This window comes from Xiphophorus maculatus, chromosome 10, assembly GCF_002775205.1.
Source record: "Xiphophorus maculatus strain JP 163 A chromosome 10, X_maculatus-5.0-male, whole genome shotgun sequence".
Classification (NCBI taxonomy): domain Eukaryota; kingdom Metazoa; phylum Chordata; class Actinopteri; order Cyprinodontiformes; family Poeciliidae; genus Xiphophorus; species Xiphophorus maculatus.
In genome coordinates, this window is record NC_036452.1 from 23,539,333 (window position 1) to 23,561,185 (window position 21,853).

Consider the following 21,853-nt stretch of genomic DNA (forward strand, 5'->3'; position numbering starts at 1 on the left):
GAGGAAAGAAAACATTTTGGAAAGTGTTCCCTGAATCAGAACCTCGCATTGACCTAAATTTCTTTGCTGAACATATCGAAGGGCAAGATGTTTCAGTTCCGGCAAAACATGGTGAACAGGTAGCTTCCTTGGAAAATCAGTGTTATTCCAAGGACACTGTGATTTCCACAACAAGTCAAGCAAAGTGTTTGTGTCAGGCCAAATCGAAGGAACCTGAATTGGGAAGTATCGAACTACAGAAATACTTAATGAGACAGCTTGATGAAATGTTCGACATAAATCGTAAACTAAGTGCTAAACTCAAATACCAGAACGATCTGTTGAAGAAAGTATTCTCAGAGCAAAGACAAAACAGGAAGTCAACAGGGTGGGGCCACGTGTGGGTTGAGTGATTGGTGGGAATTTAAAAAGAGCTACTGATTCTGTTAATTGGACATTTTAGATAATATTAAAAAGCAAAGACATCAGTACTCATGTTCATCCATTGTAAGATTTTTATTTCTAATTGTAAACAGAAAATAAGACAACCACATTTATTAATTAAAGGGAGATTTAGAAAAAGAAAATGTAAACAACATGGAACAAAAAGAGACTTTTAGAAGTTTAAACCTATACAAATTGGGGAAAATTTAGAAAACTATCTTTCTGGGAAAGATATATCTATATCTAAATATATCTATCAATCTAGATAGATAGATATATTTAGATCTATCTATCTATCTATCTATCTATCTATCTATCTATCTATCTATCTATCTATCTATCTATCTATCTATCTATCTATCTATATAAAGATAGATATGTATATATGTAAACATGCACACAGATCATATATATCTATCTATAGAGTACATCTCTCTCATAGATAGATATCTATATATATATATACATTGTATATATATATATAATATATATATATATATATATATATATAGATATAGATATCTCTCTATATATACATATATAGATATAGATCTATATCTATCTATCTATCTATCTATCTATCTATCTATCTATCTATCTATCTATCTATCTATCTATCTATCTATCTATCTATCTAAAGATAGATATTTATAAATAGATGTATATATGTAAACATGAACATAGATCATATATATCTATCTATAGAGTACATCTCTCTCATAGATATATATCTATATCTATATATATATACTGTATATCTATATATGTAATAGATATAGAAATCTATCTACCGTATATATATAGATATATAGATATCTCTGTATATCTCTCTCTATATATATATAGATATAGATCTATATCTATCTATCTATATAAAGATAGATATTTATAAATAGATTTATATATGTAAACATGCACATAGATCATATATATCTATCTATAGAGTACATCTCTCTGATAGATAGATATCTAGATATATATCATATATATATATTATAGATATATAGATATTTAGATAGATATCTATATATATAGATATCTATATCTATCTTTCTCTCTGTCTCTCTCTCTCTCTATATATATATAGTATATACAGTATATATATATACAATATATATATATGTGTCTGTGTATAAAGATATAGATCTATATATAGATATCTATATATAGCTATATCTATAGATATAGATATATATACACTTTTTCTTACCTCACTGACTAATCTCTATTCATACAGGATGGGTTTTGGTGCAAAGTCAAATGTCAGCATATAGTGAAATAGCTTAAACAGTAAAGGTGATCAGACTGAAACATATCCATATCAAATGTTAAAATGTAAAACAACGTTGACATATTGATGTCAACCAATTAAAACGTTATTTGCTTTCCAGTGTTTTAGAGAGGTTATAAACAATGTCTGTTTTTAAACCTTTATGGCACAAGCGATGCCTTCTCGCGAGAAGACGGCGCCCCCATGTGGTAGTTCTGCAGCAGTACAATAAAGTAAAGGGCTGACATTCTTTGGAAAGATCTGCTGCTCAGGTCCTCGAGAGTCTAAACAAATGAATCTCAATAAATTTAGATATTATCGAAATGTAAATGTATTTCACCAGTTAAGTTTAAAAGTGAAACAAGAGAGAATGGAGATGACGTCACATGTCAATCAATTCAGCAGGTTTATCAGCAACTGACCAATCAGCGGTCGCGATTTGTCCCGAAGGGAACGCCCCCATAATTGGAAGAACTGCGCCTCAGACAAAGTTCAGATATCATTATTGCGGACAGAGAGATTTGGTGAAAAGTTACTGGGGGAAAAAATGGTCAAATGTTTCCAGTGGGGAACATGCAATGAAGGCACTGTTCATCCAGAGCCTCTGAATAGAGTTTATTCCATTTCCAAAACATAAAGTTTGTAAAAATGTAAAAGATGGACAAATGTCTGCTGGCGAATCTTGTTCCACTTCAGCTATTCTCTTATTTTGAAAGGCCCCAAAACGTCCCTATGCAGTTGGCTTTAGTGGAACATAAGGGCAGCAAGGTGTTGTGCATTACCTGATCAGCCGCCTTGGAAGGCAGAACAGGAAATGCTGACGTAAGTGAGAGCTTTGAATTGGAATAGTCCAATCCTTAACTGCAGCAGCAGCGAGAGACTGAGAAGAACTCAGGTCTGTGTTTGGGGTTAGAACAGAGCATCATTAGTAATGTCTGCCCCAGCTGCTGCTGATATGTCTGGTGAGTTTTTCTGGTATCTACCAACACCGCCCTCTTCCAAAAACCCAAATTAAACACCAGTTAAGTTGCAGTTCGCTCAGGCATGAACAGCAGCTCAGCGACCTAGAACAATAAACATCTATTTAATTAAAGTCTTGAATTCCTGTGGTCTAAATTGACTATTTGTCATTATTCTTCTAGATCCTCTGCTGTTATTGATAAGTAGTTCTAACGTTACAATTTTTTTGGTCTTAATTCTGTATAACATGTTTCAAGTCTTACGTTTTCCAATTTGACCGCTAGATGGAGCCAAATAACACATTTAAGTGAGCGAGTTAACTGGTTAGGCTTTGTGTAATCTTGGATTTAACAACCATAATAATGACATTTTAACTAATTAATAAGATATTTAAAGAGGCAGTTTCCTCGGACACGTTGTTTCTCCTCCTCCTCCTCGGACCCCCACGCCTGCAGCAGCTCATGTAGTCTGGATAATTAGACTCTCATGATCCGCCCTCTCACTCCCCCCTCCAACCTCCTCTAACTACTCTTGCAAATAATCCGTTCATTCGTGTTCTTCTCTGTGATGGAGCAATGAGGATTCCGAAACTGGACTTCCTGTAGAGCTTTTCCCTTTTCTACGACCTTTTACTTTTCTTTCTAACTTTTTTGTTTTTTGTCCTACCTGTTCGCTGCCATGCTGCGGGTCATAGTAGAGTCTGCCACGGGTCTCCCCAAAAAGAAACTCGGCAGTCCTGACCCAATCGTTTCTGTGACTTTTAAAGGTACGTCTCATTTCAAGGCAAATGTTCCATGTTCAGACTGACTTGCAAGCCAATATTTTGTTTTTCTAAAAAGTTTGGTGAAATTTAAAGAAGGGAAATACAACTATTTATTTAAAACTTGATCATGATTGATGTACAATTTTAGATGCAATATTTATACATTTCATTAATGCTAAATAGAAGATATACATGTGGCTAATTTGACAACTTATGTTGTTGAAAACAAAAACTTAAAAAGTTCTTGCTGGGGAGTGGCAGATCCTGGATCCACGGGAACACACACACGCACACACACACACACACACACACGATTGTGATGACTAAGAGAGACGAGTTGGAAATTATGGAAAAATGATTCTGAAGCTACACAATTACTGTAACTGTAGCAGAAACGTTTACATGTTTGATCGAAAGTTAAAAATCCTGATAATTGTAGTTGAGCTAAAGTTGATGTCAATCAAGAAGTGTTGCAGGATGCTTCCTGAGTTCAGGCCCTCCTCCCAAATTCATCATCATCTGTCAACGATGACAACCTTCCTGTATTCATGAAGCGTTTCTCTTCCAGATGAGAAGAAGAAAACCAAATCGATCGACAATGAAGTGAACCCTGTCTGGAATGAGGTAATCTGCAAAAACGCTCATCGTTCCTCCACATCATTACTGTGACCCCATCAGAGTGACCCCTCACTGTAGCAGCACCAATCAATAGTTTACTATCATCATGAGATTGTCCCAGTACAGCAGTATTTGCTCTTCGTGTTCCTTCAGGTGCTGGAGTTTGATCTGAAAGGTGTTCCGCTGGACTCCGGCTCCCAGCTAGACGTGGTTGTGAAAGACTATGAGACGATTGGGAAAGATAAGTGAGTTAAATACAGCCTGAAGGCTTCTTGAGCTTGCTGTTGGTTTCACACAACAAAGGGATTTTGGTGATGAGGTAGTCGGCATCAAGTCTTTCCTTTGATGAAACCTTAAAGTTGCCGTTGTACAATCTGAGTTTCTAGGAAACCTTTCATTCTCTCCGCAGCACTGATTCGTCTTTCAAACACATTAATGAGACTAATGTATAGTATTCAAGGAAAGTTTGAAAATTTCAGAGAAATGGAGTTATTGGCTGGAGTTATTGGCTCCACCCGATCACACCCACCTCGCCATGCTGAGACTTGCTGGACAGTGTGTGATGACAGGATTTGATTGAGTAACAATGCCTCTCTGTTAGTTTTCTGTCTCAGAGTAGGATTTGTCTACAGAACGCTGCAAATTCCTGCTGCAAACAGGAAGAAACTCGATCACTGTGAACTACTACAACCGTAAACTGGATGTTGCCTTTTAATTAAAGAAACATGTGGGCCCAATCTGTGCCAACCACAAAATAATGTTTTAATGTTTCCATCCTTGTTGACCGTCGCTAGTGACGGCGACAGAGCCTTCTCGTCTGATATCGAAAGAACCTCGCAGAATTAGAGAATCGTTTTTATAAATATAGAATATGTAAAGCTGTATCCAAAGTTTCTGTGCATGTGCTTTGCTGAGTAAAAGTTTCCCTTGTGTCTGGGCAGTCATACGGAGGGAGGTGCCTTTCCAGAACATGAGATCAGTTTTCCACTCCGCTGTCCTGCCTGCCACACTCCCAGAAGATTTAAACAGTGCTGGCAGTGGTGAGCTGTGCTCTCTCTGAGAATAGTTTTCCAGCTGCTAATGGGTTATTTCCTGTTATCATGGCAACAAGTTGGTCTTGATAACCTTTTTTTTTTCCTTTTTTTAAAGAAGCATTGTGGTGGAGAGTCTTGTACATGTAATTGTTAGCATGTCTTTGTAGGAAAGATCAGAGTTGTGAATCCAGAGCGTATTAAACATGAGAATGGAATTCCTTTAATTACCTCTTTGGGATCTGAGCATTGGCATGAATGCCAATGCATTCACGCATGGACAACTCGGATTGTTTCTGTGGGGGCTTAAAGTACAGTTGCTGCGTAGCAACTGTACTCGCATTAACAGATCAGAATATTATGTTTTAAAGCAGATGTCTTGCCAAAACCGATCCTGTAAAGCTGAAACCAACACCCTTCTTATCCTGTAAGTCAGGGGTCTGCAGCGGGTTTCCTTTTTTCAGATGGTTTTACACACCCAACCATGGTTAGGACCCACCTCAGGAATAATTGTGGAAGTGTCTGTAAGATGGGGAAACGGAATAAATAAAACTCTGACACGCTGACCTATATAGGAAGTCATCAGGAAATTGTCTCTTTCCACATGCCTGGATGGTTTTCTAAAGCCTAGCTTCTTTGCGACATTAATCCAGTCATTTTCACTGATATTTCTCTAACTTCTCCTCTGTTCAAGGTCAAAGCCCTCATTTTCTCAATCCTTTCTTTTCAAGAGAAGTTATTTTGAGCTGGGCAGGCTGATCTGAAGATCAGTCTAATTCAGTAGTATAAAGTAGCTGAACTTCAAAGTTTAATTTAAGGAACTGTTGGAGTTCATTCACTTTGTCTCTGTGCTCCACCAGGTCCGTTAACCCGTTTCAGGGCCCGACCAGAACCCCTCAGTGTAAATTCCCTTGAGAAATAATGAGATTTGGTTATATATACAAAAAGGCTTTAATGCCGAAAGACGATCAAATGTTACAAGCCATACATGTCATACAAATGGAACAGATGCAGAGTTACATTCACCGTCCAGCGCTGGGCCACACTCAGCTCAACTTATGGATGGAACCAAGCGAGGCTAAGATTGTAGCAAGTTGAGCTTTTTATTCTTCTCTGCAATCTGTAACCTCCCTAAAGGGTAACCTTATCAGTTTCAGTTTGTTTATGTGTGACTGGCGGCAGTCACACACAAACATGGTTATGTAAGCTGCTGTGTGTGTGCGTGTAAGCAGATGAACGAGGCTAAAAGAGATGGAGGAAAAGACAGAATCCATAACAGGACATTAAATTATTTCAGGGTTGTCCCCTCAGTCCTTTAGCTCTGCCCAGGTTTTCCTCCTTTTTCTGGCCTTGAGGTGATGGAAGCAGCTGAGAGCTGTGGGCTTTCCTTGTTAAGCATGTGTGACTAAAAAAGCTAATAGCAGAAGCAAAACAGGGCTGCTGGCCATTGTCAAATGCACAAGAATACCTTCACTTCCTTCTGGGTGGAACGTTTCTCCGTTGGGTAGGCCACAGAAATCCAACCTGACTCTTTTATTTCAAAAATCCTGAACACAACTGGCTCCTTGGTTTAAAGAACCATGCCGGTATGAATTTTACATTGAAGATCACTCTGACTGTTAATGTGCAAGTGCAGATCAAGGTGAGCAACTGAAGGGTCAAGAAACCTGTCACTTGTAAAAACTAGGCAAAGTGACAGAGCCTCCATGTAAAGGATGCTTTCACTGTCACACACAGCACAGAGGATCTGATTGGATTGTTGACTGTGTGGTTCCACTGGCAATCAGACATATTTCCGTGCAACAAGTTGGAAAGAGAACAGAGAAACGGAAACAAGTGGAGGCTGATGTTTACAGTAACCACTGAACTGCAAGCAGCAGAACAGAAAGAAGATACTATGATTTCTATAGTTCATCGCTGGAAAGAAGCAGCGAAATGGTTTGTGACTGAAAGCCTGGCACTGAGGAAAACTGAAGTTGAACTTCAGGTCAGAGGTCACCTACTGAATGGTTAAAAGACCCCCGAATTTGTATTGAACTTTTCCAGTCACATCAACCAATAAGAGCCCTTTACACTAAAGCAATATTCAACCAATTGGACTCATTAACTCACACACATTTATGCACAGATTATTTGAGGTAACCCTTCAGGCTCTAAGCTGGATTCAGATCTTCAGTTTTTTGGATTGCATAGCAACCACTCTACACCCACAGTGACCTCACTGGGAGAATGTTGCAAGTTGTAACTCATCCATAGAAGCTGATTTTATGCTAACAGAAGTCATGCACTTTTGTCATAACCCCCTACAGTCTTGGCATCTAGATGAAACAAGCAGTTCAAAGCACCTCAGGGCAAAGTTACCTCTGGAAGTGACCTTCACAAGTACATGTTGTAATTTCTTACCTAGCAGCAGAACCTGGAATGGATCCACCATGAAGATGAAGATCTGGACAAAAATGAATTCTGTTCAGTTTAGACTTCATATCCTCTCCAGGACAATGACCCAGAGCTTTAGCAATGGTTTCTGACCAAACATGCTAATGCTGGGGAGAGAGGTCCACTCATTTAAGAGCTGAGGAAAAGATGAATCAAAAGAACTATGACTCTACATAACTATCTTCTGTGCTCAATAGAAAACCCAGTATTCTTCTTCTTTTACTAAACGTGTTGTGACTGCTTGGTGCTCTGGCTACGCCAAAGAGACTCTGCTTCTTGGAAAAAAGGGGGCTAGTGTAGTAGATGTATTAGTGGGCTGTTATATGTCACACATAGGGATGTCACACCAGCAGCAGACTAATGTTGCAGTGGGGTGTGTGTAGAGGGGTGCGAGACGCTGTTTGAAGGATGTGTGAAGGTTTTCTGACAGAGAAAACTGTTCAAAAGACTGCATGTGTTCAAACTGCTGCTGCTGCAGCTTTCCTCACTGAGGAAGTGATCCTTCATCTTGGACTTGGGAATCTAATATCTTGCTCATTCTAACTATATGATAAGAGGTTTTAGAGAGAAACGGACATGAGTTAATTAGAATCTGGTCTGTTCTCAATTAAACCAAAGCTAAACACACTGGGGGCCTTTTCGTGTCAAGTGTTTTTAAAGCGATTCTCATTTCTGCTGAGAACAAGAAGCCAAATGAGTGTTTTGTTATGACCACAAGGATAAGTGGCACTGCTGTCAACTGAATACGAATAAGTCAGCTTGTTGATAAAGAACTATTTACCTTCAGCCATTAAGTGATAGAAAGGATTATATCCTGCTCATATTTCTCTCTGACTCACCACAGCTTTCCTAAGGACTCAGCCTGATTTAGCCTCTGGATATTTACAAAGGAAGTTCATAGTCCCAGCATGTCCTCTATAAGCTGTTCACTCTCTGTTTAGAAGGAAATTGTAATAATGTGCCCTCATCTTAATGCTAGTGTTTGTTAATCATGGGTGGATACAGGTTTAATGTACAACTTGTTCTCTTAACAAGTGAACTCTTTTAGCTGACAGCAGTGCAGCAGGAACTCACTGAACTAAACAAGTTAGAATCCAGAACTGGTGCTCCGTTCGGCAGATGATTCAGGTTTTTTCCCTGAGGGGGAAACTGGTGACGGAGCAATGCAAGGGCTTTATCTCCCCGAAGCTCCTCCTTTATAGAATCCTCTTGACACAATTCAATTTTAAAAGGATCTCTAGGTATTTTTTTCTTCCCGGTGTGAGGCCCCCCCCCTTCAAAGTTTACAAAAGTGAAACCTTTTTTTTCTTCTTCTTTTTTTTATTAAACAAAACAGTTGCGCTCACTTTGGAATAATCATGCAGAACAACCGTTACTCTTTGCTTCAAAGATTTTAACTTTATTTTTGTCTGAAACTGTGTCCTATGTGTCGGTGTAGTGACCAGTTGTGACTGCGCCCAGTAAATTCGGGCCCCAATATACGTTCACAATTGGGGCCCTACTGCCTTTGCTATATTCTCCACATGACAGATCTGTCTCTCTTTGCAGCCGTCACTATAGACCAGGGGCCTCAAACTCCAGTCCTCAAGGGCCGCAGTCCTGCAACTTTGAGATGTGCCTCTGCTGCACCACAGCTGAATAGAATAATTAGGTCATTAGCAAGGCTGGGAGAACTGATCTACACAAGGAGGAGGTAATGAAGCCATTTCATTCCAGTGTTTTGTACCTGTGGCACATCTAAAAACTGCAGGACTGCGGCCCTCGAAGACTGGAGTTTGAGACCCCTGCTGTAGACCTTTTTGGTGGGTCTACAGAGATCGAAGGTCATCCTAGCATAACTGACAGAGAATGCAGAGAACATGCGCTAAGAACTGTCCCCTGGCTCTGATTGGTTGCTTCTAGTTAGCACTGGGGGAAGACATAGGAGTTCAGTTTTTTTCAGATTATCTCTCATGCCAAGTTGTCACAACATAGTTTCAACAAATATGTAAAAAACATTGTTTTTTTTCTTTTTAAAAAAAAAGTTGGATACTGCAGCTGTAAAAGATTGATGAAGAGCTTCTCAATCTCAATTTAGAGCATTACTGATAATCGTCTTGGTAATCAGCAGGGCGGCTGCACATGATCCAACAAAATGTGAGAATCCATGAATGACTGGAACCACTCCACCAGTCCTGCTCTTCACACAGCTCTGCATACGATAAACTCCCAACGCTGCAGCTTCACCTCCACGTACAGCAGGTGGTGAAGTGACTAACTCTGGTAGTTCTCAGCTGTTTGGACACCAGCAGTGTGCAGAAACCCGAGCAGACAGATTGAAGAGTAAAATGATATTCCTCCTGGTGAGTTTTGTTTGCCTGTGAAGGCAGGGCTTGTTAGCTCTGGGTGGTTTCTCTCTCTGGGCTCTTTCTGTGAATGTGACATCAGCTGAGCACACATCACCGCATCCACTGTCCCTGTCACCGAAGACATCCTGGCCGACTGCAGCAGAACGGACGTTACGGAATAAAATCAGCTAAACTGGTGTGCTGACTTTTACCTTGCAACGTAGAAACAATCCTGTTTGTTGTTTTTGATTTGTAGATTCCTTGGGTCCACTAAGGTTTCTCTGCGAGACCTTGCCTCTGGAAAATCAAGATCTTTGCCGTGCAAAAATGTTCCTCTGGTCAATGACAACGGGCAGGGAATCGGAGTGAGTGTCGTATTGTAAAAGTAACGTTAAGCATGATAAGCAAGTCGAATAAAACAGAGCTGAGCAGGTTCTCGTTTCCCTGCAGGCTACGATAGACCTGGTGGTCGCCTACGACCCTCCAGCCAGTGCCGTGCCGAACCCCAACGACCCCCAAGATGGAAATGCTGCAGTGGACGCCGGTCTGTTTGTTTCATAGTGAAGCATTGCTGCGCAAAACTTTGGCCGACTGGATTTAGTTTGCTGAATCTCGGCTCTTTTCTGTCTTTGGCGCCTGGCAGCAGGAGGAGGAGGTGGGGATGAGGAGGGGAATGAGGCTGTTCCTGACGGGGCCCAGAGTGGCCCAGCTGGAGCCCCTTCATCCTCCGGCCAGCCTGGGGCTCTTCACCAGAGGCTGAACCGGGTGCAGAGTCGCCAACGACTCGCCAATAAACCCCAGGACTTCCAGGTCAGTTCAGTAGTTTTTATTTATGGGCATTTTGTTTATACTTTTTGATGACTTCAGAATTGAAATGCATATGCTTCTTCAAATCGTCTAATTGTATTGCAGTAGAATAATTCCTTACTGAAAAATGTACAAAAATCAAACATTTTAACTTAAATTCATTAAGAGTGGAGCAAATCCTCTGTCTAGAAATAACTGTTTTTAACAAAGTCATTGGTGGATCATTATTGCGTCACTTATTTATCTGCATGTTGTGGATGATGATCCTGCTGAACGGTCAGATGAAGAGCAGGTTGTATTCCAGCCCAGTGGGTTCATCTGGTGTTTCAAACAACTCATGAGGCCATTACTCTGACTGTGGGAAAGGAGAAGGCCCACAGCATCACAGATCCTCCACTGTACTTAACAGTGGGTGTGAGACTTTCTTCACCCAAAAACACCACCTTGAATATTTGTAGCCAAGTAATTTTAAGCATATCACACTAAAGCATATTGTCGGTGCGTCCAGCGGTAGTTCTGGAAACTTGGTGAAACCAAGATGTGAAGATTTTCAGGAATCTGTTGAGGTGAGTTTGGAGGTTTAGCTTCATTGCCATCTTACTCATCATTAAGCCTGTTACAGTAAGTAATGAATCAATTAATCACATGATCAATTAAAACCAGCTCGATAACTACCATTTACAGGATTGTTTTTCTTGTCATTCTGCCAACAAAAGTCTCCATTATGGTTCATTGGTCTCAACTGTTCAGTTTTATTTAGAGATTTCATAATTCATGTTATTTGTTGTTTCAGTTATTTTCTTTTTTTATATCCTGGATATTTAAAACGTCTTTCACTTCCAGTGTTAAATGTTTGTTAGATTTAAACTTTATTAATCTTTGATCATGTGTTCTTGCATTATTATGCCACTAACATTATATTACGTGAAAATGATCTTGGAACAACAATAATATCGTCTTTCACAATAACTTCTGGGACGATTTATCGTCCAGGGAAATGACTCCTCTCTCTGTGTGGTGGAAAAGCAAATCTGGGTTGTTGTTCAGCTCAGCGGTCAGGAGATAAGAGAAACGGTGTGTTTATGCTCCATGAAAACAGAAAGTTATGAATAACCAATTAGTGGCTCTGATAAACTAGAAAAACAGAAAGTAAAGATTAGCATCTGTGATTTCGTTGGAACCTTTTTTTCACAACAACTATGTAAATCTCCTTCAATTTAACGTTGATTTGTTTTCCTCCTGCATTAACAGAAGAATTAAATTCAAAGGTGCTTTTAAATTTTTTTTATTTTTTTTACACATTTTCAGCTGGTGTGTGTCCACACATTTATCATCTGTATGAATAATGTAACCCTAAAATTCTTCAGATAAAACACATATTTTAAATCCTGAAAATATTTTCTCGTTTCCTGTTGACCCGGCCTGGGTCAACAGGAAACATCCATCCATCCATCTTCTGTTCACCCTTGTCCCTAGTGGGGTCGGGAGGGTTGCTGGTGCCTATCTCCAGCTACGTTCTGGGCAAGAGGCGGGGTACACCCTGGACAGGTCGCCAGTCTGTCGCAGGGCAACACAGAGACATACAGGACAAACAACCATTCACACACACACTCACACCTATGGAGAATTTAGAGAGACTAATTAACCTAACAGTGATGTTTTTGGACTGTGGGAGGAAGCCGGAGTACCCGGAGAGAACCCACCATGCACAGGGAGAACATGCAAACTCCATGCAGAAAGACCCCGGGCCGGGAATCGAACCCAGGACCTTCTTGCTGCAAGGCAACAGTGCTACCAACTGCGCCACTGTGCAGCCCCAACAGGAAACAGATTAATTATTAAACAGATTTAATCAAACAGAAAAAGCAGCAGAAGCGACTTTTTCTGTTTGAAAAAAGTCTGAATTCTTTCTCCCAGCGTCTCGACTTTCACCCTATAAGGAGAAAACATCTGAAGAATTCTGCTCCAGAAAGGCAGCTTGTGTTTTTGTTGGGTTTTTTTCCAGCCACGACTAAACAAGTTCTGTTCAAACAAGATGAAAATGTTTTGTGATTTTAAGTACTCTTGAATAGTTAGGTGATGAACTTACATGGTGACATGACTATGGTGTGTTACCTGTTTTCCCTCTAATCCAGTTGTTCCTTTACATGCAGTCCACTCATGAACTGATCCACTCTGTCTTCCAGATCCGTGTTCGGGTCGTGGAAGCCCGTCAGCTGTCCGGAAACAACATCAAGCCTGTGGTGAAGGTCCACGTGTGTGGACAAACCCACCGGACGAGGATCAAGAAGGGAAACAACCCGTTCTTTGACGAGGTTTCGTCTTTTTTTCCCGTAGACGACACAAGCTTAACTGTTCCGGCTTGTTGTTCTGCTCCGGCTCTCGTGGATCCTCGTGTGATTGGTTGTTGGCTTCTTGCAGATCTTCTTCTACAACGTTCACATGCTGCCGTCGGATTTGTTTGAACAGAACATCAGCTTCAGGGTTGGTGCAGCTCATGGAAATGTTGTGGTTTTCTGCTCCAGCATAAATCCTGATTGTTTTTTCTTTATAGGTGTATAATTCATATTCACTGAGGGCAGACAGCCTTATGGGTGAATTCATGGTAAGTATTAAGTGGCGACCACTCATACTTAGTAATTTTTTATAATAAGTGTTTGTGTCTCAAGCAGACCTCTCCTTGTTTTTTTCACACAGCTGGACGTTGGTTATGTTTATGATGAACCAGGTACGTTCACACTGGCCATTAGGTGTTTTTCAAGTCCATGTTTTGAAAGTTTTGTTCTTTTTTGTCACTTCTGGAGGGAATTTCAGATGATTCTTTTAAAACAGCTTTTGGTAACACTTTATTTGTCAGTCTTATGCATAAGACTGACATGATGCTGTCATAAACATGACAAAACACCCGTCATGAACATGAAGGAGTCTTTATGAATGTTGTCACGAAGTGTCATTTGGTAAATAATGACACTTTTAAGGCAAAGCGGCTTTAAAAGATGCATTGAAAGTCCATTAAAAGTCCCAACTTTGCATTATTTTGTAAATAATGACACTTTAATGCAAAGTTGGGACTTTTAATGGGCTTTCAATGCAACTTTTAAAGCCACTTTGCATTAAAAGTGTCGTTATTTACCAAGTAACACTTCATGACAACATTCATAAAGACCCCTTCATGTTTATGACAGGTGTTATATCACGTTTATGACAGCATCATGTCAGTCTAATGCACACCCCATCAAATAAAGTGTTACCCAACTTTCTATCTATCAGACAATATGTAGCTTTGGGTGCTTTTCTTAATCTAGTTGTTTCTTTTCTTATGAAAATGCTGAAGTAGTTCTCAGAGAGAGAAACTAATTGTTGCCTGGTAAAAGTCGGGTCAGCGCAGTCCGAAGCCCTCATGATCACATGTTAATTTTTAGCATTTTGTAGGCATTTAGTTGTAACAGCTGTAGAAATTCCAGGTTTTCAGTTGAAATTCCAATAGAACCCCAAGTGTTTTAAGTCTGAACCTCTTCAGTCTGAATTTGACAGCTATTTTGAAGTTGTTTTCTGCAAAACTGAAAGTGCAAATGTGAAATACTCAAAGAAAGTACACTGGACTTTGGTTCAAAAGATTCTTCAGACATGATCTCCGAACTCTTCACAATAATAAACATGGGTGAGTTCACTACACACTAGGGGTTGAACCAATTAGTCGACTAGTCGACTCTAGGACGTCTCGCGAGTTTTTACATTTCATGTCGACTAGTCGCAGTCATGTGATTGCCGGTGGTGACAGCCTGTGCTGATCTGACAGCACAGTATACGTCACAAGACACAAGAAAAATAAGTTAATACATTAGTTTAAATGATATGTAGATGGATGCATATTTGTGGTTTTACAGTGTTTTTAAAAGGAGATGGAGTTGCAGCTGCAGTCCACTACAAAACACGAGCCGTCTAAAACTCGCCCCCTTCCCGCTAAGGATGTCACTTAGCCGGCTCGCGAGTGTCTTTGTCACAAAAAAATTTAAAATATTTAAATATCAAAAATATTTAGCTGTTCCGGCAACCAGCACTCCCAGCGAGAGGATTTTCTCTCTCGCTGGGAATACCATTACGAGGAAGCGGGCAAGCCTTCATCCGGCTCATGTTGATGCCCTTGTTTTCCTACATGTCAACCAAGAAAAAACCCCAACAACTCTTAGCGAAGAGAATACTGACAGCAAGTGAACTTTATTTACCCCCCTCGCCCCCGTGCCACCTCTTTTTATTGTTTTTACATGCCATCTAAAAGATGTGCGTTTCCTTTTGAATGTTGGTTTCCCAGCAACTTATTATTTATCATAAACTATCCCGATGTTTTGTTGTTTCACTTGTTGTTGTTCTGTGTAAATGCCGTATTTTTCCGTGAAAACGGGTAATAAAGCCTGTACGTTACTCCAAAGCTTTGCGTCTTGCGTTGCTATGACGTCACAACGACTAGTCAACTCGACATCGACTCGACTTTTATCATGTTGACGTTGACTAGAAAATATCTTAAATCGTTCAATCTGCTGAGTCAGCAGAGCTTCCTGCCGCGCATCGGGCGGAGGAGAAGCAGGTGGTTTCGTTGAATTCAGCTGTAACCAAACGGGATCCGTTCATAACAAGTTTGGCTTGTGATGTTCCAAAAGCACCATGTAGTCAGTGTGATCATTTGACTCCTATAGTAACTATCCAGAGATCATCAGCATCAGCCGGTGTTTAGAAAAAAAAAGTCAGACCCGACTTTGTGCAACAAACTTTTCCCCGCTGCTCACGAAGAATCTCCATAATAGACTTAGTAAAAGCAGGAGAAGGGGAGAGTGTGTGTGTGTGTGTGGGGTGGGGGGGGGTCAATATTTGCCGTGAAAATAGCTAATAAAGCCTCCAAGTAGTTGTGAAGGGTTTTTGCGCTTACGTCACTATGACGTCACCACGACTAGTCGACATCGACTCGACTATTATCATGATGTAGTCGACCTTAAAAAATATGTAGTCGTTCAACCCCTACTACACACTGCACAGAACAGCTCCTGTTTTGGTTCAGATTTAAACAAGCAGTGTGTACTGACTACAGCAAGCAGTTTCAACTTAAAGCAACCTATAAATCCCAGGCTATGGCATCCAGAACCACATGTAATTGAATGGCTAACACATGCGACGGCATATTTATAAAGCCAAAACGAGGCTAAACCTACAAACAGCATAAAGACTCCACAGTGTTTGCCTTCTATACTCTGAAAGAGCAAGGGTTGAAAAAAACTACAGGCAAACAACATTAGCTCCTAAACTACAAGGTTCTAGTGACAACAGTTTGCTGCTGTGTTCAGGCGTCTCTTCCTGTATGTTTCTGAAAATACATTTGACTTGGAGCAAAGTGGCATTCATTGTGTTAACGCTGCCTTTACATATTTGTTAATCTGACCGTGTAAACTCAGACGACTAATCAAATCTCTAATAAAGTACAAGCTGTGGATTACTGAAACAGCCAAAACTGTCCATCAGTACAATAAACGCTCACCGGCGCTTCATCAGATACACACTATATCTGTTCATTTGTCAATATGGTGGACACAGAGAAGAAGGCTAGGAGTTTCAGAAATTTCAAATCAAAACTCTATTGGCTTTACAGATTGGTCCAAAAAGGAGAAAATATCCAGTGGGAGAAAAATGGTGAAGATGAAAAGTCCTTATCAGAGGAGAGTGACTGATTTTAACATAATACATGGAAAACATTCAAGGAATGACTGCAGAATATCATCTCTGAACAAGCAGACGTTGACACTAGGGGCCACTCCTGACAGAGAGGTACAGGAAACAGGCAGCAGCTCACACAGTCTGACCAAAACTGGATAGTTGGAAAAACGCTGCCTTTAGCTTCAGACACAACATTACCCATACGCATAAAAGCATGGATCCATCCTGCCTTGTATCAACAGTTCAGACTGGTGTTGTGGAGGATGGGTTTTTTTTTTGGCACATTTTGGGTCCTTTAAGCAACATTTAAAGATGTTTCTGCTGCTGATGTCCATCCCATCATCCAGCAGGATAACACGCTGTGTCACAAATCTCAAATGAGTCCACTGGTTTTCTGAACTTGACAATGAATCTACTGTCCCCCAACGGCCTCAATAGTCACCAGATTTCATTCCAACACAGCACATTTGCGACGAAATGGAAGCGTTCCTTCATAAAACTCCAGCGACTGTGAAATTGCATCAGTACGGACTGGAAACCACCGGGGAACACTTGAATCTTTCTCTGCGCGTGAAAGGGGCCGGGGAATCTGTGATTCTCGTGTCCTGATTATATTTGTTTTCATTCTGCAGCCCATTGTGTGATGAGGAAGTGGCTCCTGTTGAATGACCCAGACGACTCCAGCTCTGGCGCTAAAGGCTACCTCAAAGTCAGCCTGTTTGTTGTGGGGACGGGAGACGAGCCTCCGGTTTGTAGTCACTGATTCTACGCGTGCCTCAAATACAGAATTTGCTCCCGTTCTCCATTTATTTTATTATTTTTGGAATCTGTTCTGACTGCAGTTGGAGAAGAGGGAGTCTAATGATGACCAGGATGACATAGAGAGCAACCTGCTGCTGCCAGCAGGAGTCACCCTGCGGAGGGCCACACTGTCCTTAAAGGTGTTCAGGGCTGAGGACGTTCCCCAGAGTAAGACGAGACCAAATCAATCAGATCACAAATCTCTGTCTGATAAAACAAACGATGTGGTGTTTTCTCGTTTTCAGTGGACAATGCATTTGCCCAGACGCTGAAAGGAATCTTTGGAGGAGAGGAAAACAAGAAGAACCTGGTGGATCCTTTCCTAGAGGCGCGGTTTGCTGGCAAAAAGGTTTCAACTCAATCCAGTCTTGTTAGCCAGTTAGGGATGAACGATATAGCTGAAATAGTTCATCCATCGACTGATAAGTACGACTGATAAGTGTTTCTTATCAGTCGATATTAATTATTGATTAGATTTTAGTTTTAAATATTTGAAGTACAAGCAAGCTTTTTCTGTTTTATCCAGTTTTCCCTCCAAATCGTTTTTTATTTTTAAACAGTTATGAGGAACGGTGGCAAAACCTGAAACTGCTGCTGCGCAAGTTACTCAACATGTTGTTGCTAAGTAACCAAAGAGTGAGTTACTTGATGCCATCCAGCTAGCTTAGCTAGCTGTGAAAGGTTGAGCAGGTTGCCTTTCCTTTGCCTACATCTCCCAGAATGCTGTGCGGTTCTGGCTCAGATTTCAATGAATATTTTTATATTGAATATTATATTAGACTTATCTATTGATATTAATCCCATGTCTATCACGGTGTATTATTATTTATTTCTTGTCCAGTCCTAGTCAAAGTCCTTTAATAAGAAAGCATAAATGTTAACTGCTGAGACAAAAATCTTATAACGGTGTTTTTCTGTTTCCAGTTGTGCACTCAGATCATTGAGAAGAACGCGAACCCGGAGTGGAACCAAGTTTTGAACCTTCAAGTCAAAGTAAGAAGTCCTGATCCTGTTAAAGACGATCAAGTTTAGAAAAGTTTAGTGGAAATGATTTTTTTTGTCTTCGCTGCAGTTTCCGTCCATGTGTGAGCGCATCAAGCTGACTGTGTACGACTGGTGAGTTCTTCTGTTTCAAAGCATCCAGGCTGCAGCTGTGTATCGCAGCTGGAAAAATGTGCCTCCATGTTTCTGCAATGTGGTCAGTGACATTGTGTGTGTGTGTGTGTGTGTTTGTGCGTGCGTGCGTGTGTGTGTGTGTGTGTGTGTGTGTGTGTGTGTGTGTGTGTGTGTGTGTGTGTGTGTGTGTGTGTGTGTGTGTGTGTGTGTGTGTGTGTGTGTGTGTGTGTGTGTGTGTGTGTGTGTGTGTGTGTGTGTGTGTGTGGATGGCCCAGCAACAACCACTTAAGAATAATGCAGGGCAGTGACTCAGACTGCGGTGGCCCTTCCCTTTTCCCTCAATAACATGTTCTGTTGGCTGTGCTGAGCTAATTTTCATCACAGTATCTGGGAAAAAAAAAAAAAGTGTTCACATAACTCAGGTTCAGGAAGGCCAGAGGGAAATAAGCTCAAGAGGAAAAGGTTAGAGAAACGACATGCCTCTTTAGGAGTTGATAACATATTTAAATCTCGGTGTAATTTGATTCCATGCAGAAAACTTCCAGACTCAAAGCAACAAAAAAATAAAGATTTTAATTTTGCCTTCTTAGTAATGAAACCATAACTCACCTACTGTGTTATTTAAATAAATGCAGGGAAGAATGAAATGTCTTTACCTGATGTTTGGCTGCAGGGATCGGCTGACAGGAAATGATGCTGTTGGCACCACATACCTGAACCTGACCGAGATAGCCTCCTCTGGTGGAGAGACAGAAGGTACGGGACTTTCTGAAAAGTGCAAAAACTGGAGGAGAAGTTTTCTAATCCAAGTAGCAGAACTTTTAAATTGTTCTTCTTTTTTTCTTTTGGAATAGAGGAACATGCAGATAATGGGGAAATGGCATCGTTTGAAGGTTCACCTGCGCTTTTTGTTCTGTGTTGCATGTGATGTTATGCATTGAGCATGCTAGCGCTTGTGATTAGCCATGGGCCAGTATGAAGCTCTCTCTAAGCTACGCTTTCCCAGTAACTGATTAAGACTCGGATGAGATTTATTTTATTAAATTTACAACATTCCTAAAATAGGAGGCAAAATGAAACACTATTTAACAAATCAATAGTTTAGGCTTCTACTTGCCCTTTTGCACATAGAATAAAACAAAACCTGTTTTTATTTAAGACAATAGATTTTATTGTCAGTTGTACATAAGTCATTTAATAGACTACAGCAAAAATACTTAGGCATTTTTTAATGGTTTAAATGCTTATTGTACAGGATAATACAGTGCTGAATGCAAAATTAGTATAATGAAGGTCGGCCAGAGTTTGTGACAAACCTGGACAGTTCAGTTCTTTTTATTTATATTTTTTAACAAAGCTTGACTAAAATAGAATTTGAGCCAGGCTTAGAAAAAAACCCAATTGAGAATAAAGTCTTAATAATGAGAAAAGTTGCATAAGAATAAAGTTAAAGTAGCACAAGAATAAACTCATATTACCAGATTGAAATGGTAGTATAGGTCAAATGAATTAGTAATTTTACAACTACAACACAAAAAATCTTAAATCTAAATGATGAATTTTGAGAATTTAGTGAAGTTATGGTTGTCAGTTTTACAAATAGAACATCATCTTTTAGCAGATGAGGACCAAATTGTCACTGGCAGGAGTTTGACACGTTTGTGCAAACGACTGAGTCTAATTCGAAGAAAGAACCTCGGGCTAAATGAGCTGCTCAGGTCAGATCTTAAAACCTCTTTTGAAAATTAACTCTCATTAAAATGACTTTCTTGTAATTTTATGACTTTTTTCTGGTGTTTTTGTCTTATATTCTTGTAATATTTTACTATTCTCATAATTACTAAAAATCCTTGGCCTTAACATATATAGAAATGTTAAACAATGGTGACTATATTTAAACCAAAAGCCCCAAAATAAGGGCTCATGAAATATTGAATGAAGGTTGTGTATAATAGCATAAACTATTCATAATTACCAGACCCAGTGGGGGACGTAAAATGTCAGACTTCATTGTTTGAAGCTGTTGGTGAAACCTAAACGTTTTGAAACCTCGGCACATTTCGATGCTGGCTAACCGGCCCATGTCTAATTGTGGTCAAGTCCTGTTTGTGCGTAGTGTTGGTACCGCTGTTCTCTGCTCTGTTCTGACCCGATAAGTTTTCCGTGTTGACCTCACACCTCCCTGTCACTTCAGTTTGTTCCCGCCTGCTTTCCCAGCATGACCTACTAACAAGCAGAACTTTGCTCATGTAAATTTGCCCAGAGATGACCTCTGCTGCCGTCTCCCCAGCTGACTCAGGAGAGTCTCAGGTGGGTTTCCTGCCCGTGTTTGGACCCTGCTACATCAACCTGTACGGCAGTCCCAGAGAGTTCACGGGCCTCCCGGACCCCTATGAGGCTCTGAACCTTGGCGAGGTACCAGCACCATTTTGCTTTTAGCCTTTCCTTTCTTTTGTACAATAATCTTGAGTTCCTAATCATTTGAATTCACTACAGGGAGAAGGAGTTTCGTACAGGGGCAGGGTACTAGTGGAGCTCTCCACAAAGCTGGAGGGGAAAGCAGACAAAGCAGTTGAAAGTATCCACAGTGACGACATCCTTGTGGTTCAGGTACTGCAGCTGTTCATCTCAGAGGGACAGTATCATGTAAAATTGACTTTTTTGAGCTTTACATCATGTTATAATGTTATTCTCTCATCAGAAACATACCTGGAGTGTTGCCTCGATTCTTTCATGTATGTTTGAGAAATTTTTTAATCTCCATGGCAACCATTCGCCTGTGCAAAATGCCTGGGTGGACCTAGCCCCGCCCAGCTCTCGATCTTTCACCTCACAGATGACCCCTTCCTCACTCTGCTCCTTCAGACTAGCCAGCATCAATTAGCAAACACCTGCTGGAACTGAACGTCAGCTGAGCTCATTATTGGAGCCACTTCTCTGTGCAACGCTGTTGAAAACGTTATTAAAGTGATGGAGGAGCCATGTTGTGACGACTTGCTGAAGGCGGAGTTTCAGAAAGAGCAGGAGTTTTTAAAGAGACAGAGGCCCAATTTCAAGGAGTTAAAGTTCTTTAAAGTCATATTTGACAACTTTTGGCAACTGCTGATTTTATGACAACTGAAGGTAACATAGTTACTTGATAGTGTTGTGAGATAGTAATATGTGCCTGGAAAATGCTTAATATTGTTCCTTTTAAATTGCAAGTTTGTTGCCTGAAATGAGTTTATGGAGGAAATTATATTTGCCAATTAGAGTTTTCATAGTACAGTTATGTTTTTAGCTGTTCCTTCCTCTTGTCTGATAACCTTGTAGCATTCTTTTGGAGTTCCTAATTCTCTTTAAGAGCTATGAATAACAGAAATATTTATGTTCTAGGTATTATAATTTGAGTGCCATACAAAAATTATGTATTGTTACGAATCAGTTGGGATCAAAGGTGATGTCACACTGTGTGAAAAATGAGATCTTACAGTTACAACAGTCGCTTTGTCTTTAACAGAGATAAGAGGATTAAGGACAGAATGTAAACTGTGAACACATTCCTTACAGAGCGTAAACTCGTTAACTCTGATGGAGGTTAAAAACTCAAAAGCAATAA

General features: G+C 40.3%; 1 protein-coding gene across 4 annotated transcripts in view; it reads left to right on the forward strand.

The window, feature by feature from the left end:
* Nucleotides 1-3,192: 3,192 nt before the first annotated feature.
* myof (myoferlin) overlaps nt 3,193-21,853 on the forward strand; it is a 39,238-nt gene continuing 20,577 nt past the window's right edge. Inside the window, exons 1-19 of one of the 4 annotated variants that reach the window (XM_023341561.1) lie at nt 3,193-3,419; nt 3,985-4,040; nt 4,188-4,279; nt 10,085-10,193; nt 10,279-10,372; nt 10,472-10,638; nt 12,822-12,950; nt 13,057-13,119; nt 13,190-13,240; nt 13,333-13,363; nt 16,971-17,086; nt 17,181-17,307; nt 17,385-17,488; nt 18,064-18,132; nt 18,212-18,255; nt 18,929-19,011; nt 19,110-19,148; nt 20,519-20,670; nt 20,752-20,865. In XM_023341561.1, coding sequence (XP_023197329.1) covers nt 3,332-3,419; nt 3,985-4,040; nt 4,188-4,279; nt 10,085-10,193; nt 10,279-10,372; nt 10,472-10,638; nt 12,822-12,950; nt 13,057-13,119; nt 13,190-13,240; nt 13,333-13,363; nt 16,971-17,086; nt 17,181-17,307; nt 17,385-17,488; nt 18,064-18,132; nt 18,212-18,255; nt 18,929-19,011; nt 19,110-19,148; nt 20,519-20,670; nt 20,752-20,865 — 1,728 coding nt within the window. In that variant the 5' untranslated portion in view covers nt 3,193-3,331. The remainder of the gene's footprint in view (nt 3,420-3,984; nt 4,041-4,187; nt 4,280-10,084; nt 10,194-10,278; nt 10,373-10,471; nt 10,639-12,821; nt 12,951-13,056; nt 13,120-13,189; nt 13,241-13,332; nt 13,364-16,970; nt 17,087-17,180; nt 17,308-17,384; nt 17,489-18,063; nt 18,133-18,211; nt 18,256-18,928; nt 19,012-19,109; nt 19,149-20,518; nt 20,671-20,751; nt 20,866-21,853) is intronic. The other 3 variants (XM_023341563.1, XM_023341562.1, XM_023341564.1) reach the window with 3 other exon arrangements.